The 15,257-nt window shown below is 34.7% G+C and overlaps 2 protein-coding genes across 2 annotated transcripts; both read left to right on the top strand.

Annotated features, from left to right (window-relative positions):
* The first annotated feature begins 3,366 nt into the window (after window positions 1–3,366).
* LOC107587395 (dolichol phosphate-mannose biosynthesis regulatory protein-like) lies at window positions 3,367–5,055 on the top strand. Its single transcript, XM_016275185.1, has 4 exons — window positions 3,367–3,434; window positions 3,968–4,057; window positions 4,201–4,303; window positions 4,391–5,055. The coding sequence occupies exons 1-4, from the start codon at window positions 3,432–3,434 to the stop codon at window positions 4,444–4,446; spliced, it is 252 nt and encodes an 83-aa protein (XP_016130671.1). The 5' UTR covers window positions 3,367–3,431; the 3' UTR covers window positions 4,447–5,055.
* A 409-nt stretch (window positions 5,056–5,464) lies between these two features.
* LOC107587371 (phosphatidylinositol 4-phosphate 5-kinase-like protein 1) lies at window positions 5,465–14,467 on the top strand. The gene is made up of 10 exons (XM_016275148.1): window positions 5,465–5,658; window positions 6,550–6,744; window positions 9,322–9,372; window positions 9,549–9,703; window positions 10,714–10,838; window positions 11,038–11,072; window positions 11,154–11,209; window positions 11,514–11,626; window positions 11,708–11,870; window positions 13,620–14,467. The coding sequence occupies exons 1-10, from the start codon at window positions 5,644–5,646 to the stop codon at window positions 14,077–14,079; spliced, it is 1,368 nt and encodes a 455-aa protein (XP_016130634.1). The 5' UTR covers window positions 5,465–5,643; the 3' UTR covers window positions 14,080–14,467.
* Window positions 14,468–15,257: the final 790 nt, after the last annotated feature.

The raw sequence follows: 15,257 nt of genomic DNA, 5'->3' as shown, positions 1-15,257 counted from the left end.
ATTGTGCAGCTAAAATATTAAGATTTGGAGAATCCTTGTTGTAAAATGCAGCTGAATAATTGCATTGTTTGTAGGGCTAGATCAGAGACAGTGACTCATAGTCACATGTCTGTCCTTGGCAATAGGAAACTGTACAACAGGCATGACAGTGAAACGGAGAGAACGGAAAGCCTAGTTTTCAGTGTTTCTCTGTCATGCACTGCTTGTTTGTCATCTATTTAGCTATTCATGATCTTTGTCATGGAGATGAATCTTTCTCAGTTGATCTGAGAGCATTCACCACATTCAAGTCTTGACATTGTGGATTATATTCCCTTTTTTTGTCAGTTGAGAGAAAAGTGCAATGTGGGCCCGTTGTTTTGTAAAAGCCCATTTTAATGAGTTCTTTCAGGGAAATTAGCCCTAAAATATTTCACCTGTCCGGTAGCTTAAAATTACACGTTTAAACAGAATCACTGTTCTCTGTGCTTGTTTGTCATCTATTTAGCTATTCATGATCTTTGTCATGGAGATGAATCTTTCTCAGTTGATCTGAGAGCATTCACCACATTCAAGTCTTGACATTGTGGGTTATATTCCCTTTTTTTGTCAGTTGAGAGAAAAGTGCAATGTGGGCCCGTTGTTTTGTAAAAGCCCATTTTAATGAGTTCTTTCAGGGAAATTAGCCCTAAAATATTTCACCTGTCCGGTAGCTTAAAATTACACGTTTAAACAGAATCACTGTTCTCTAGTACACTGCAGAGGTGAGGGTATTTGTGTTTTGAAAGTGTTTTAAATTAACATGAATTTTCTTGTTATTCATGCCATTTAAAGCGAAAAAATGAGTCTGTGGCATGATCCAGCTGCTTCTCTGCAGGATTAGTACACCTGGGAATTAAAAGTAACACTAACTTTTAAAGGGCAAAATATACAGTATGATAGTTATGTGGCCTGATAAAGCCCAGTGTTCTGGATCTTTCTGCTTAGCTAGTATAAAGGGATCCTCTGAAGACACTGAAAAACATATCTAATTGTTCTTGTTGTTTAGTCTTTGTCTTTCTTCTACTCTTACACAAAAAAGCGATTCGCAACTAAGAACAATAACTTTATCCTGTTGTTTTTGTATTTTCGAGCCAGCAGGCTGTTTCACTGGAATCTGTTTCAGGGGGATTTTTCCCCCTCAACCTTGATGTCAAATAATTCTTTAATGTCTAACATTTGTGGTGAAATAATGTCCATCAGTGGTTCTTGTTCTTTCTCTCTTCTCTCTCTTTCTCTTACAAACACTTTTGTAATGTTTTTAGTCAGATGCAGAAGAGAATATATATATATATATATATACTTGATTTAAGATGCTGTTGCAGGGAGCAGACTGGGGTCTCTATGCAAAAGATGCAAGCAAGGGATGACGTCATTTATAGTTTTTGTAGATTTCAGTAATCTGGAGCTCTTGTTCTCTTTAAAAATACGTTTTGATCAATGCACGCACGTTCATTTATTTAAATTGTTCATGTTATATTAACATTTTAAAGAAAAGAATTAAAAGGACAAAATAAAATCCAACATTTAGCTTATATATATATATATATTATAAATGTGTATATAAAACTGATTAGTTATGAGTTTGATTTAAATATGTCAATCTAAGGATTAACTGTATTGAGCAGCACAGGCTCCAGGATACTGAAACCTCAGATGATAAATATGTAAAGTTCACTACAACCGTACTTAAATTCTGAAGACTAACTAATGTCACGCACATTCTCCAGAATGTTTCTCTTCATGTCTCCTTTACTGTCATAAATGATGAAAGCTATGCACTTACAGAAAGCTTTCCATGAGAACGTCCATATTAATGACAGCAACGTACATAAAGTAAAATATATTCCGGAGATTTCTTTAAAAATATATAACATATAGTATATAAATGAGTTTACCACTAAAGTACTATGGAAATGAATGTATTTTTCTGATTGTGACAAATATTTATATATTAAGATCACACATAAGCAGTGTGGTGTTGCTCCAAAGGTTTCTCGTCTTATGTTTAGTTTCATGCATGGAGAGGATACTTTCGAATGATGGACCAGAATTACATTTCTACACTCAAATGTGAATGTTTCTTTCTTTAATGTAACTGTCAGGTGAGATTATCTGTATGTATTGTTTTGGGGAAATAAAGATAATGTTGGGTATCATAATAAATAATAATCTTTGTTGTGTGATTTATTTAACAACATCCAGCTATTAACTCACCATGATGAATGATTTACTTTTGATGTATGTTTTTTTTTATTGACAGTACATGGAATATGTGCTAATATTTCATATTTATTTTTAGTAATATAAATGTTTAGCTTTCCATGAGAACGTCCATATTAATGACAGCAACGTACATAAAGTAAAATATATTCCGGAGATTTCTTTAAAAATATATAACATATAGTATATAAATGAGTTTACCACTAAAGTACTATGGAAATGAATGTATTTTTCTGATTGTGACAAATATTTATATATTAAGATCACACATAAGCAGTGTGGTGTTGCTCCAAAGGTTTCTCGTCTTATGTTTAGTTTCATGCATGGAGAGGATACTTTCGAATGATGGACCAGAATTACATTTCTACACTCAAATGTGAATGTTTCTTTCTTTAATGTAACTGTCAGGTGAGATTATCTGTATGTATTGTTTTGGGGAAATAAAGATAATGTTGGGTATCATAATAAATAATAATCTTTGTTGTGTGATTTATTTAACAACATCCAGCTATTAACTCACCATGATGAATGATTTACTTTTGATGTATGTTTTTTTTTTATTGACAGTACATGGAATATGTGCTAATATTTCATATTTATTTTTAGTAATATAAATGTTGAATAAATATACAGTTTGAAACAGGACAATTGGGCATAGTAGTAATAATAATAAAGGATTAAATTGGCTGTAGTAATGAAGCTGAGACTAAATATAATAGGTCTATAAACATTTTGTTTAATCTTTGAGATATTCTTAACTTAGTTTACTAAACTTGGTTCCTTTAACTTAGTATATTTGATATGTAGATATTCTGTGGGTGCTATATATCAAATTAAACAAGATAACCAGATGATACCAGTTGTTTAATTTAACATCAGTTATATTTTTAAATAGTCTTGAAACTGCTTCTGTGACCTGCAGGAGGATGGTGCTCTTTTATGATTTCACTGCTGTAACTCGGCTATCCTCGCTTTCTGCTACAAAAAAAGAGATCATATTTTAATATGAGATGTGCATTTAGCGCGGCTTCTAACCAGAATCTGTCTTTGAGCGCCCTCGTGTGCTGGAACATTTAGAGATAAAAAAAACTACAATTCCTAGCACGACTTCCGTTGTTAGTCGGAAGTACATTTCAAAATCGTCTATTGGGACATTTTGGTTGCATGCGGAAGTGAGTGACACGTTCATAATGGTAAGATGATCTGAAATAGACGTGGAAGTGTTATGTTTTTTGTCGTTTGTTTGTATATGTATTAATATTACGCTTGTTTGTAGGTCGCCGCGTTGTTCCTAGTTGCTAACTGTCTATAGTTTATATGATTAATTCGCTGCACAAGAATTTCACACTGTACAGTCCGTAATTAGACGACATAAATAATTCACTAATAAAAAAAATAGTTCTGATTTATTCATTTAAATGTATTTCTTAAAAAGTATTTATTTGTTCATGATAGCTAATGTAATTAATAATTTGACCTCCCACGGAGAGACATAAGACCCTTCATAAACACACCACGAGTGTGTATGTTTGCAAGAAAAAATTGACTTAAAAACACATCAGTTGTTTATTTCAGACAACATATGAATTCCTCAAAATTAAATATTTATTTTATTTGTTTTAAAATATGTTTATTATTGTATGTTTACATTTTATTTTAAATGAATGAGACATATTAAATGTAATTTGCACTTATTTGTAGTTTGATAAAAACAATTTATTTTCAGGCAACCGGAGCAGATCAAGCTGTTGGTTTTGGACTTGTTGGTTTTAGTCTGTTACTGTTTACGTATTACACCATTTGGGTCATAGTATTGGTAAGTGGTGTTTAATGCTTAAATTTTAACAACATTTAAATCATAGAAATTTGTTTTGCAGTTTTCCAAATTGATATGACACCCATAACATGCCTTGTTTAATATGGTACTGAAAAAATATTAAAGTTCTGCCCTTTTTCCAGCCTTTCGTGGACAGTGACCATGTGATCCACAGTTATTTTCTTCAACGAGAATATTCAATCATACTTCCTGGAGTTGCAGCATTAATACTCTTACTTTTTGTTGGTAAGCAAACATGAAAATGTTAGTAGTATATCAAGTTTAACATGTTCTGCTCTAGTGACCAAATTTACCTTCATTGTTTTTTTTCAGGCACCTTCATAGGGGTGGTAACGTGGAAGAATCGAAAACCTAAGAAAGACGATTAAGACTCTCCAGGCTTTTGTGATTCATCTGGTCACAAGAACGAACTGTGTTGATTTCACTCATGTACAACTTCCTGTACACAGCCACGTGAAGATGAACTCTAAAGCTGCTCGCCTGGATTCCAGTCATTAGACATGTTTAGGAGGTTCTTAAAATAAACAACAAAATAGATTTCATGAATAGCCAAAGCAGTACTGAACATGTAGCTACACAGTAGTCTGTTTGAGCTTTGTGCATCCAATGGCCTCAACCTTGACTGAAGACCACACTACCTGCGACATGTTTAGCTTTGGAGAATTCTTTCCATAGTCAGAGAGATAAAAGCAAATAATACACGAGAACACAATTTCGGCACCTAAGAGATCGGGCAGATATATGTATACTGTGTATTTGGAAGACCTCTAAATGGAATATGGGATTTTTCTTTTTGCTTAGTTATGCTTTAAGTTGAGGAGTTTCAACTGTTCATTTATGTTGTAAATAGATGTATTTATAAGCTGGAGTGCTTGCTTCTAGCAGCAAAATAATTCAGGACAACAATCTAAAAAGAATAAGAAAGAGAACTTTCTGTAATACCATAAACAATCCCACATTAAAACGAATAGAAATATGCTTAACTTTTTATATTGTTGTTTTTGTTTCTTTCTTATTTTATCTATCTATCTATCTATCATGTACTTGTCATAAACTCTTAAACGTTTCGAAGGGTGGTTTCTGCAGTGATTCCACACAAGGAGTGTAAAGTGCAGTGAAAATAATCTAAAAAACCTTTTCCTACTATGTTCGTGCAATGGATGTTAAAGGTTCTTTATGGAACCACACTTGTTAAGAGTGTATATCATATCAATAGAGAATGAATGTTACAGTGTATTTATAATATAAGTATTATGTTTATATATATAAATGACATGAATAGAGAGAATGTACTATGTGTAAAAATCTTAGTCAACGGTTGTAATACGTGTAAAATATCAATCTGCTATCAACAACTAATAGTTTTGGCTGGTTGTGTCCGCATATTTGGCAATTGGTCGTTCAGGTCCGTGTTTTCGGTAACTAAGCGTGTGTGTGGGATGGGCCGCTGCAGTCGCGCTCGCTCGTTCTGATGAGAGACTGATAGAGCTCGAGCTGCTCAGTCCACACACTGGCCCCATCCACGACCCGGCGGACGGACGAGGACATGTGTTAGAGGACCCATAATGAATCGCGCTGAGGTACGTGCACATCCCTTATTATTAGACTGAAAGACCTTGTTTCTGTTATTTTTGTCGAACTGAAGGTAAACTGAAGTTCCCCTGACAGTTCGACTGGCTCTTCCTGTTTTAATATTCGTTGGTTTGTTTAAATGTTAATCAAAAACTATCTGTCTGATTCAGAATAATGAAAGTATACATTATTTTGGACTTTGACTTGCTCTTAATTCTGCACTTTCTTATGAGGACCTGATGACAGAGGTCTTTTTAAGTCCCAGGCTGCATTTAGAGAGAAAAGCTGAAGACTGATATTGTAAAATTGGATGATTACCAAACAGCTGATTACCATCACTCACTGAAACAAATAAAGTTATGTCTGATTCAATATTTCTCTGGCACTCAGTGTACAGGGCTGAAAACCCCATTTAGGCACATGACACTTGGGAGGACAAACTAAATGGGCTTTGGCTAAACTATGAGTCAATATTGTTTGAAACTATGATTTCCTCATGTGCAAACAACACACTAGTGTCTTAAAGGAGCAGCGCATTTATTGCAGATGATGGCATGTCAGATTTGTGCTATGACCTGCTGCAGGTGCTCTGTTCCACCATGATGGTGCTGCATTCACTAGAAAAAAAGAATAACAAATAATTAATAATTATTTTCCTGTCTTGAGTAACAGGACCTTAAGTCCTCTGATAATACACTTGAACAGATACAGATTTTGTCCTGTTGCCAGGGAAACCTTAACCAGTTTCAAGATGATGACAAAACCCTTTGTCAATAAAACATGAGTAGAGTGCAGTTAAATATATTAATGTCTCATATATACATAAAAATATGTGGACATGCATGTTGTTTTTTACTAAGGAGTCCTGTATATAAGTACATGTCTATTGTGTGATGTAGATGGAGATGTCAGGGCCAGGTGTGAGCCGACACAGACGCACAGTGAAGAGGAGACGGTGGGGAAGACTGAGGCAGCAATGGAATCTGCTGGGTCTGTTTGAGATCGACCAGCAGCATGAGTTTTACAGTCTCACCTGTATGATGAAGGAAGGGCTGTGTGCCGCTGTGCAGAACACCATTGACAACCCTTTACCTGTGAGTATACGCATGTTTATGAACCTATACATCATCCAGTCCCTATTGAATATTACTTCTTCCATCTTAAAGAAAAGATTACAATGGCAAAGATGCAGTTAGAGCTAGAGTATTTGATCCATTTGAGGACTCCTAGGGGTCTGTGGAGAAGATATATAAAGCATATACAATTTTCTTTAATCCATATCAGAATCAGAATGAGCTTTATTGCCAAGTATGTTACACGCATACTCACACACAAAGAATTTGTCTTTGTAACAGGAGCATCCAGAGTGGATAAAGCACAGACATAATAAAGGCAATAAAATATAATATAACACAATAATAAAAAATATAATACAATACAGTAATACATATACACCCTTAGATATAATTACAATGTACAGATATGCTATTTACAGATGTACAGTTATCAGATATGCCATTAAAAATAAAAAATGTGTGGCACCGATAACCGATGCCATCTCTTACTACAGTATGTCCATTAGTTACTGTATATGAGTATTTAAATGTATGCCTATTTACAAAGCTATTATGAAGTTTTACTAAGAAAATCTACCCTTTTTGTATTCAGATAGAAAGCCCACTTAGAGGTATTTTAGTTTTTTTTTTTATTCACCATAACATTTTTCCTTAATCAGTTTTATCAAAAGATATTATGCAAATCTTTTTAAGTTGTTTTCCCCCCCAGACATCACTAATATCAACTAGTCTAACATCTCCCACTCAAACTGATATGAACAAATTGATCTGAATTTATCAGAAGTCACAGATCATTGCAATCAAACAGGTTTGGAATTATGAAAACAAAACCAAAATAGAATCACAAGAACATAAACAGGGTAGCTCACATTACATTTGCAATGTTGAATTGCATATTGAAATAAAAGGTGAGAGAGACTAAAGCTTTGGTATCAAAGACCTCCAAGGAGACAGGCATGTTCCATTTACCATGAATTACTATGAGGGCAAGCTCCATAGAGAGGACCATATTTAGTCTGATCTTTCCATGGAGACTGTGTGTTTGTGGTGCTGAAGGGGCACCATATTACAATGTTTTTAGCTTGATTATAGCTGTTTTTATCCTGGTAATTTGCTCAAGAGCAACAGAGCAGAGGGTGTGGAAGAATAACTAAGTATTTCGGTAACAAACACCATTGTACTGCATACATTGTGGAGGAGGGACAGAATTCAAACAATGCAATAGTCCTCAGTGCATGGTAGCGCCACAAGAGAGGGGAGAAACGTTAAAGCAGAAATCAGTGGTGAAAAATAGTGTGGGTAAATGGTAAATAATAAGCATAAGCCTGATACACAATGTATATCTAAGCTTTAGTGTGTTATAGAGGAACAAGACAGTATTATTCATCTCTGAACGTGGTACTGTATGTGCATGACTCATTTTTTCCCACATACACTCTTAAAAATAAAGGTGCATCACGATGCCATAGAAGAACCTTTTTGTCTAAATGGTTCCATAAAGAACCTTTAACATCTGAAGAACCTTTCTGTTTCTCAAAAGGTTCTTTGTGGTGAAAGAAGGTTCTTCAGATTACAAAAAGGTATAAAAGAGATGGTTCTTTAAAGAACCTATGACAGAATGGTTCGTTGTGGAACCAAAAATGGTTCTTCTATGGCATCGCTTGAAGAATCTTTTGAAGCACCTTTATTTTTAAGAGTGTAGGCTTGTCACATGTGTGATGTTTCATAGATTATTTATGTAGCATTGCAATGCTTTCTATAAATTAATTTTCTTATTGAGATGATAGAATATTGAAACCGCAGTGACTGTGGCATTCACTGATGCCTAAAAGAAATACAGGGCCACCAGCAAACCAGGACAAGACGAGGACTACCAGTTGGCACCCCTGACTAAATTTTTAGTATGGTAAAACCATACAACGAATTGCATGGTTCTGGTCCTGGATGCTGTCAATAAGATGTTACAGCCATGCTAAAATACATATTTACATATCAGGGAACTTAAGTAAAATAAATGATAGTTTTGTGAAAAAAAAATATGCCTTTTTATGTTGTAAACCATTTTATGAAACCAGTAAGGCAATCGATCTCATGCTATTTTGTGAATATAGTCATGAATAAAGTGTTTTAAAACCAATTAGACACATTAAAATGTACTCAGATTATAATAAACTTGATTTCACATGAATATTGTGGTGTAACACATGGATAGACTTAAAACATTGACCTCTTCTCCCTTTTTTCAATATAGCTTTCTGTTGCCATTTTCAGTGATCCACACAGATTTGTGAATGAGGCAAACACATCCCTTGATTATTATCTACTCAACCTATTTTGTATTGTGGTTGTTGCACTCATGGTCATGTGCTTGTTCGGAAACAAACACACGCATAGATGATGTTGCAGACCCCTGATTCTATTGAATCCAGTCTGCTTAGGCAGCAGTATGACGCATGAATGTGCTGCCTGTTGTCTGGGGGTCAAAGCTCTTTTGCATCTCACACACTTAAACGACAAACATTACCTACAAAAGCATGTAATCAACTGTACGATATGAATACTTTTCATTATTGATCATATATTTTGTGTTTTTAGGATGAGTTGTCTGAGGATGACTACAATCTTGAGGTTACTCAAATCCATAAGGTATGTTGAAGGAAAGAGCGAACACTGCTTACTATAATTTTAGCTTTTTTTTTTTGCTGTACCATACCACAAAATGTGACGGAATTACTAAGCAATTGTTGAGCATGTGCTTGTTTTGCTTGAATTATGCAAAAGATATTTATATGGAATTGTGTTGTGTTTGTGACTGCGTGAAGGACTTCAGGATGGAGACGTATGCTGGGCCGGTGTTTGCCAGTCTGCGGCGCTCCCTGGGGATGACAGAGAAGGAATATCAGCAGTCTCTCTCCTCTGAAGGCAGCTACCTGCAATTCATCAGCAATTCCAAGAGCAAGGCTGACTTCTTCCTAACGTGAGTCAGCACAAATGCTTCACATGCAGGCGCATATGCACCAGATTCAGCATAAGGAGGAAGAGACAGACCACTCATAGAGAAATAAATGGGAGAAATCACATAGTTCAATATGGCATGTATAAGAAGGGCTGTACTGCTCTTTTAAAGAGCCTTTTTGATAGATTTTTATATCTGCATGTACATTATAATTTTAGCATGATTTCAGTCACATACTTTTATTGTCTGATTTTTTTTTTAAAGGGTTTGCTATAAATCTGATTTAAAAAACAAAAACAAAAAAACAGATATATCAAGCAATTTGACTTAATGCCATGACTTTATATTTTACTGTACATTTTATTTCTGTAGTTTTATACACAAGTGAGTTCATTTGCTTTGCTGGAAAGCTGCTTTTTACTGGAGTAATGATGCAAAAGTTTTGCATCACAAGAATAAATTATATTTTAAATTATATTAAAATAGAAAATGGTTATTTTCAATTGTAATAATATCTTACAATATTACTGTTTTTCTGTATTTTTGCGACTCTAAAGAACTTTAAAGAATAAGAGACTTTAAAAAACAATACAAATCTTATTGACCATATATATATATATATATATATACACAGTGTATATATATTTGATATTTTTATTCTGCAAGGATGGATTAAATTCAACACATTAGAATGATTTCTGAAGTATCGTGTGGCATTGAAGACTAATGCTAATGGCTGCTGAAAATGCATCTTGCCATACAGGAACACATTACATTGTAAAATATGAGAGAAAACAATTATTTTAAATAGTGAAAATATTTAACTGTTTTTACTGATTTCTGATCAAATAAATGCAGTCTTGGTGAGTATAAGATGTTTCTTGCAAAAAATTCTCACTGACCAAACGTTTTAATGCTGTAGCATATACTGTATCAGATACGTATCTGTAAGTAAACTTTGTAATATCAATATGTTTGTTTAATATCAAAACAAATGTCCTTTAACACACATTTCTCTGTCCTCTGTTTAGTAATGACAAGCAGTTCTTCTTAAAGACACAGAGTAAAAGAGAAGTGCGATTCCTCTTGTCTAACTTGAGAATCTACATGGAACATCTGGAGAAGTACCCACACTCGCTGCTCGTCAAATTTTTAGGTGAGAACCAGGAAGCTATGAAATTAGCATGACTTTTTCAACAAATGTTACTGGACATTTTTTTTTTAATCCACTAATTTGAATACATTATGAATTTGAAGGTGTAATTCCTGATGATTTACATGAGAAGCCTTAAAACCCTGAATGCTCATCTTTATTGCATCCATTTAAGAAATTGTCATGCTTTATTCATGGACAGGTGTTCACAGGATCAAAATTGCACATCAGAGGATGGTAATTATTGCATTTAACATCATCAATTTTATGAACCCTTAAGGTACATGTTATAAAACTCTACTGGTTTTCTGTGTGCAGAAGTACTTTATTGTGATGCAAAGTGTCTTTTACCCTGATGACAGAATCACAGCAAGGTAAGACTCACTGCATGTTATAAATGGAAATGAAGTGTGATCGATTCGTCCGTTATCAATCATATAAATATTTAAAGTTTCTAATCTCTCCATCACTTATGTGGGAGTACACCACAGAAGATGTCATCTTGACTTAATAAAATCCACAGCCTTGCAATTATTGGTCATTAAATTGCTTTGCCTTTTAGCTGTTACTTTTGGCTTGCACTAATGGTAAGAATAATGATCCAATCCACCTCTCCCACCTCCTTCTCCATTACTCTTCCCCTAGTTTTATGTTCACCCTTTTCTCTCAATGTTTAAGGTATGATATAAAGGGCTGTGAGATGAGCCGGTGGACGGACCCAGCCCCTGAAGGCAGCCAGATCATTGTTGTTTTGAAGGATCTTAATTTTGAAGGACAGTTCATTCAGTTAGGTAAGCTCAGTTCCTTGTAGGTGAATGAGGATATTTAGACAACACTACGTTCAATCTTATGGCTCCTTGTTTATATGACAGATCAGCAATGCCCTTGGTTCCTGCGTCAGGTGGAGATTGACACTGCCTTTCTTCAAACGCTCAATGTTTTGGACTACAGTCTCCTGCTGGCCCATCAGCCCCTGCACCAGGATGAACTCAGCCAGAGTCTCTCTTTCGCAACACTCATCATGCGTGCCAAAAAGTGAGCATAGGTTTAGTATGTCATGCATATAGTCATCCACAAACAACCATAGACATTTTCAAAGATGTTTTAATGAAGGTCTGCTTGTGTACATTGTTTAAAGAAATTGAAAATTGAAGAGTGAAAAGAGAAGAAATGATAGTCATCCACAAACAACCATAGACATTTTCAAAGATGTTTTAATGAAGGTCTGCTTGTGTACATTGTTTAAAGATTTCAAATTCTTCTAGTAAATAAGATCAAAATAACCTGAAATCTCAATAAAAGTACATAATTTATTGATTCTACTTAAGGGAAGTTAGTGTTATTACGTTTCATTAAAGGGGTCCTATTATGCTCTTTTACAAAGTCTTGATTTTGTTTTGGGGGTGTACTAGAACAGGTAGTTTTTAAAAAGTGATTTCTGTTAAATAAAATATCTCCTTTTGAAGTGGACTTTGAGCTTTGTATAACTTTGCAGATCTTTTTTTGTTCAAACAGCAACATTACAGACTAACTAAAGTTGAAAAAGTGAAAAAGCATAATAGGACCCCTTTAAACAAAAAAAGGAACACTACTGTTCTCTGTCAAAAAATGACCACAGACAGCCAAGGTGTGAGCTGTTTTAGGTAGGAGTGGTTGACTCTTAACTTTTATAAAGAATATCTCTTTGGATTTGAGACTTTAGTCTTTGCAACTTTACAGATCTTCTTTATGCACCAAGAGCTTGTAACACTCCAAAGAGGAAGGAAATTGAAATCGCATCATATGACCCCTTTAAATGCAGAATACTGATGTTTGCTCATGCTTTCATTGTTCTCATGGTTCAGAGACAATTTTTTCTTCAAGACGTTTCTTTCTGCTTCCTCTTTATCTCTAGTCAATTTTTTCTTCAAGACGTTTCTTTCTGCTTCCTCTTTATCTCTAGTTTAGTTCAGTATTTAAGGATAACAGGCTTTACCCTGATTGTGAATGTTCATGTTCACCTCTGTTTCCAGATCCTTCTCTTTCTACTCCAAATGGCCATTGGCAGGCAGGCATGTAGCTATCATATCTAGCTTCAATATCATTTTCAAAGTAACAGCTCAAAGAAATAACAAAAAATAAATTACTAAACTATAATAAATAACTATGCGAGTCCTTGCTACTACCATTCCATTATTCACTGAACATCATCTCATATACGGCATTTATCCATTATTTAACCTCATGGTTCACCAAAAAAAAAGATGGCAGTCTTTTTCCATTTACTCAGTCTCAGTCTTTTGAAACCTGTATGACTTTGTCTATTCCGTAGAACACAAAAGGACATGTAGCACAATGTCCAAGCTGCTCTTTTCCATACAGTGAAAGGGAATAATAACTGTCAAGCTTTTTAGTGAACATAACATAACATAACACAACTTAAATTTCAGTCTGTTCCTCAAACAAAGTTAACAAATGACTTCAGTATGGGCTACAGTCTTTGGTCACCATTCACTTTTATTGTGTGGAGAAGAGCAGCATGAACATTCTGCAAAACATGTTCCACAAAAAGAAAGTCATATGGATTTGGAAGGACATGAGGGTGAGTAAATGATGTAAGATGTTTAATTTTTGGGTGAACTATACCTTTAACAGCATGGAAGGTTCAGGTGAAACAATCTGCTGCAGAAAAACAGAGCTTCAACCCAGAAACAAGCAACAGCCACACATTTTCATTAGATGGTAATCATTCAGTTGGTTAAGGTTCTTTGTTCTGTTCTGTGTTCCTCTCTGACTGGCTGTTAGGTCAGTAAATGCAACATCCAGTCCTACACATGCCACTTCGCCAACTGTTCCCGGGGTGGTGGCAGAGGAAGACTCCACACCCCTCTCCTCAGAATTACATTCAACACAGTGTCACATAACAGAAATGCACAGAGGCAATGATGGAACGGACATTGCAAGTCTTGAGGAAGACAAAATTGAACAACCCAGTATGTTGGGAGCAGAGTCAGCCGATCTACAAATATTCCAGGCCCAGAACCGGAGACTACTTCCCAACTTCAAGAACCCGCTTCATGTCATTGATGGACCAGAGCAGCGTTACTTCGTCGGGATAATTGACATCTTCACTGTTTATGGTTTCAAAAAGAGGCTTGAGCACCTGTGGAAAAGTCTGAGACACCCACGACAAACATTCTCCACAGTTAGTCCTCCAGCTTACTGTCACAGGTTGTGCCAGTGGGTTCAGGACCACACCAAATAAAATAAGAGTGCTTGTATGACGGATGGACACACTGTGTACACATCTGACTCATACATACCTCAATATGTTAACACAGTGGAAAGGATCTGAATGTACATTTGAGAGCAAATTTTTTATAGCTGTTCGTTTAAATAAAGACGATGCTAATGCAAGTACTTGTTGGAACACTGTAGTTCATGAAAAATGCCAAAGTTAAAAGTTGTATTAATTTAAAATTGTTACATAAGTAACAGTGCAGTGACTGTGAATAGGGATAAAACCTATTATGAAAACATGTAAGAGCAAAGGAGAGTGTAACTTTTGTTTTAAGCATGCTTTTAAATGAAAAATGAATTATGTAATGCTGGTTACATACATCACATTTATTGAAAAGAACATTGCTACCATTTGATTAGGCTTTTGAGACTTACAACTTTTCAACAAAAGCAGGGTCCCTTCCTTCCTGCTGTCTGCCACGTTCAGAAACTCGAATGTGAAGCTACATAAGTGGGCATTCAAATGTTTTCAGAAGTATTTATGCAGTATAATAAAAATAATATTTAATAGTCTACCCGCATCTTTTCTTCTTTAATGCTAAATCATTTTCAGGCCTCAAACTGCTTTTGTATTGTGCTATTTGTAATTTATCAATGTATTGCTGGAGTTGGAATTTTTTGAGCACATTTTAAATAAAATGAAAAATATTAAAATGTATGAAAATAATGGAGGCAAGTAAGGGACATTTTTGCATTTATCTTATCATGCTGTAATTTTTATTTTATGGAAAGCCATAAAATGAGCAGTTTAAAGCTATAGGTTGCAGGGTTAGTATAAGGAAATACAAATCTTTGAAAATCTTTTTAATAATTTTATGGTTTAGCCTAATTAGTGTATAATGACATATAATTTAAACCCTCCCAAAGTCTATATATATATAATTGAATATTCAAGAAATAATTTGTGTGAAAAGAAACCACCAGGAGGCCTTTCGAACCAGAACAGTATGAATGAGTTGGTATATAAAAAAAGAAACAACTACTGAAAGCTAACATCCTGAAAGGGTTTTAAAATATGGGTCCGTTTACCTGTACAGACCACAGAGGATACTTTTATAAATTGTTATTTTTCATTAAAAGTACTTTATAAAAAAAAATTGTTACAATTCCCCAAAACAATGTGTTCACAATAACAGAGAGGTT

Source organism: Sinocyclocheilus grahami, unplaced genomic scaffold, assembly GCF_001515645.1.
Source record: "Sinocyclocheilus grahami isolate Dianchi unplaced genomic scaffold, SAMN03320097.WGS_v1.1 scaffold92.1, whole genome shotgun sequence".
Lineage (NCBI taxonomy): Eukaryota > Metazoa > Chordata > Actinopteri > Cypriniformes > Cyprinidae > Sinocyclocheilus > Sinocyclocheilus grahami.
Note: the sequence above shows the minus strand (reverse complement) of the source record. Positions and strands in the feature narration are given on the sequence as shown.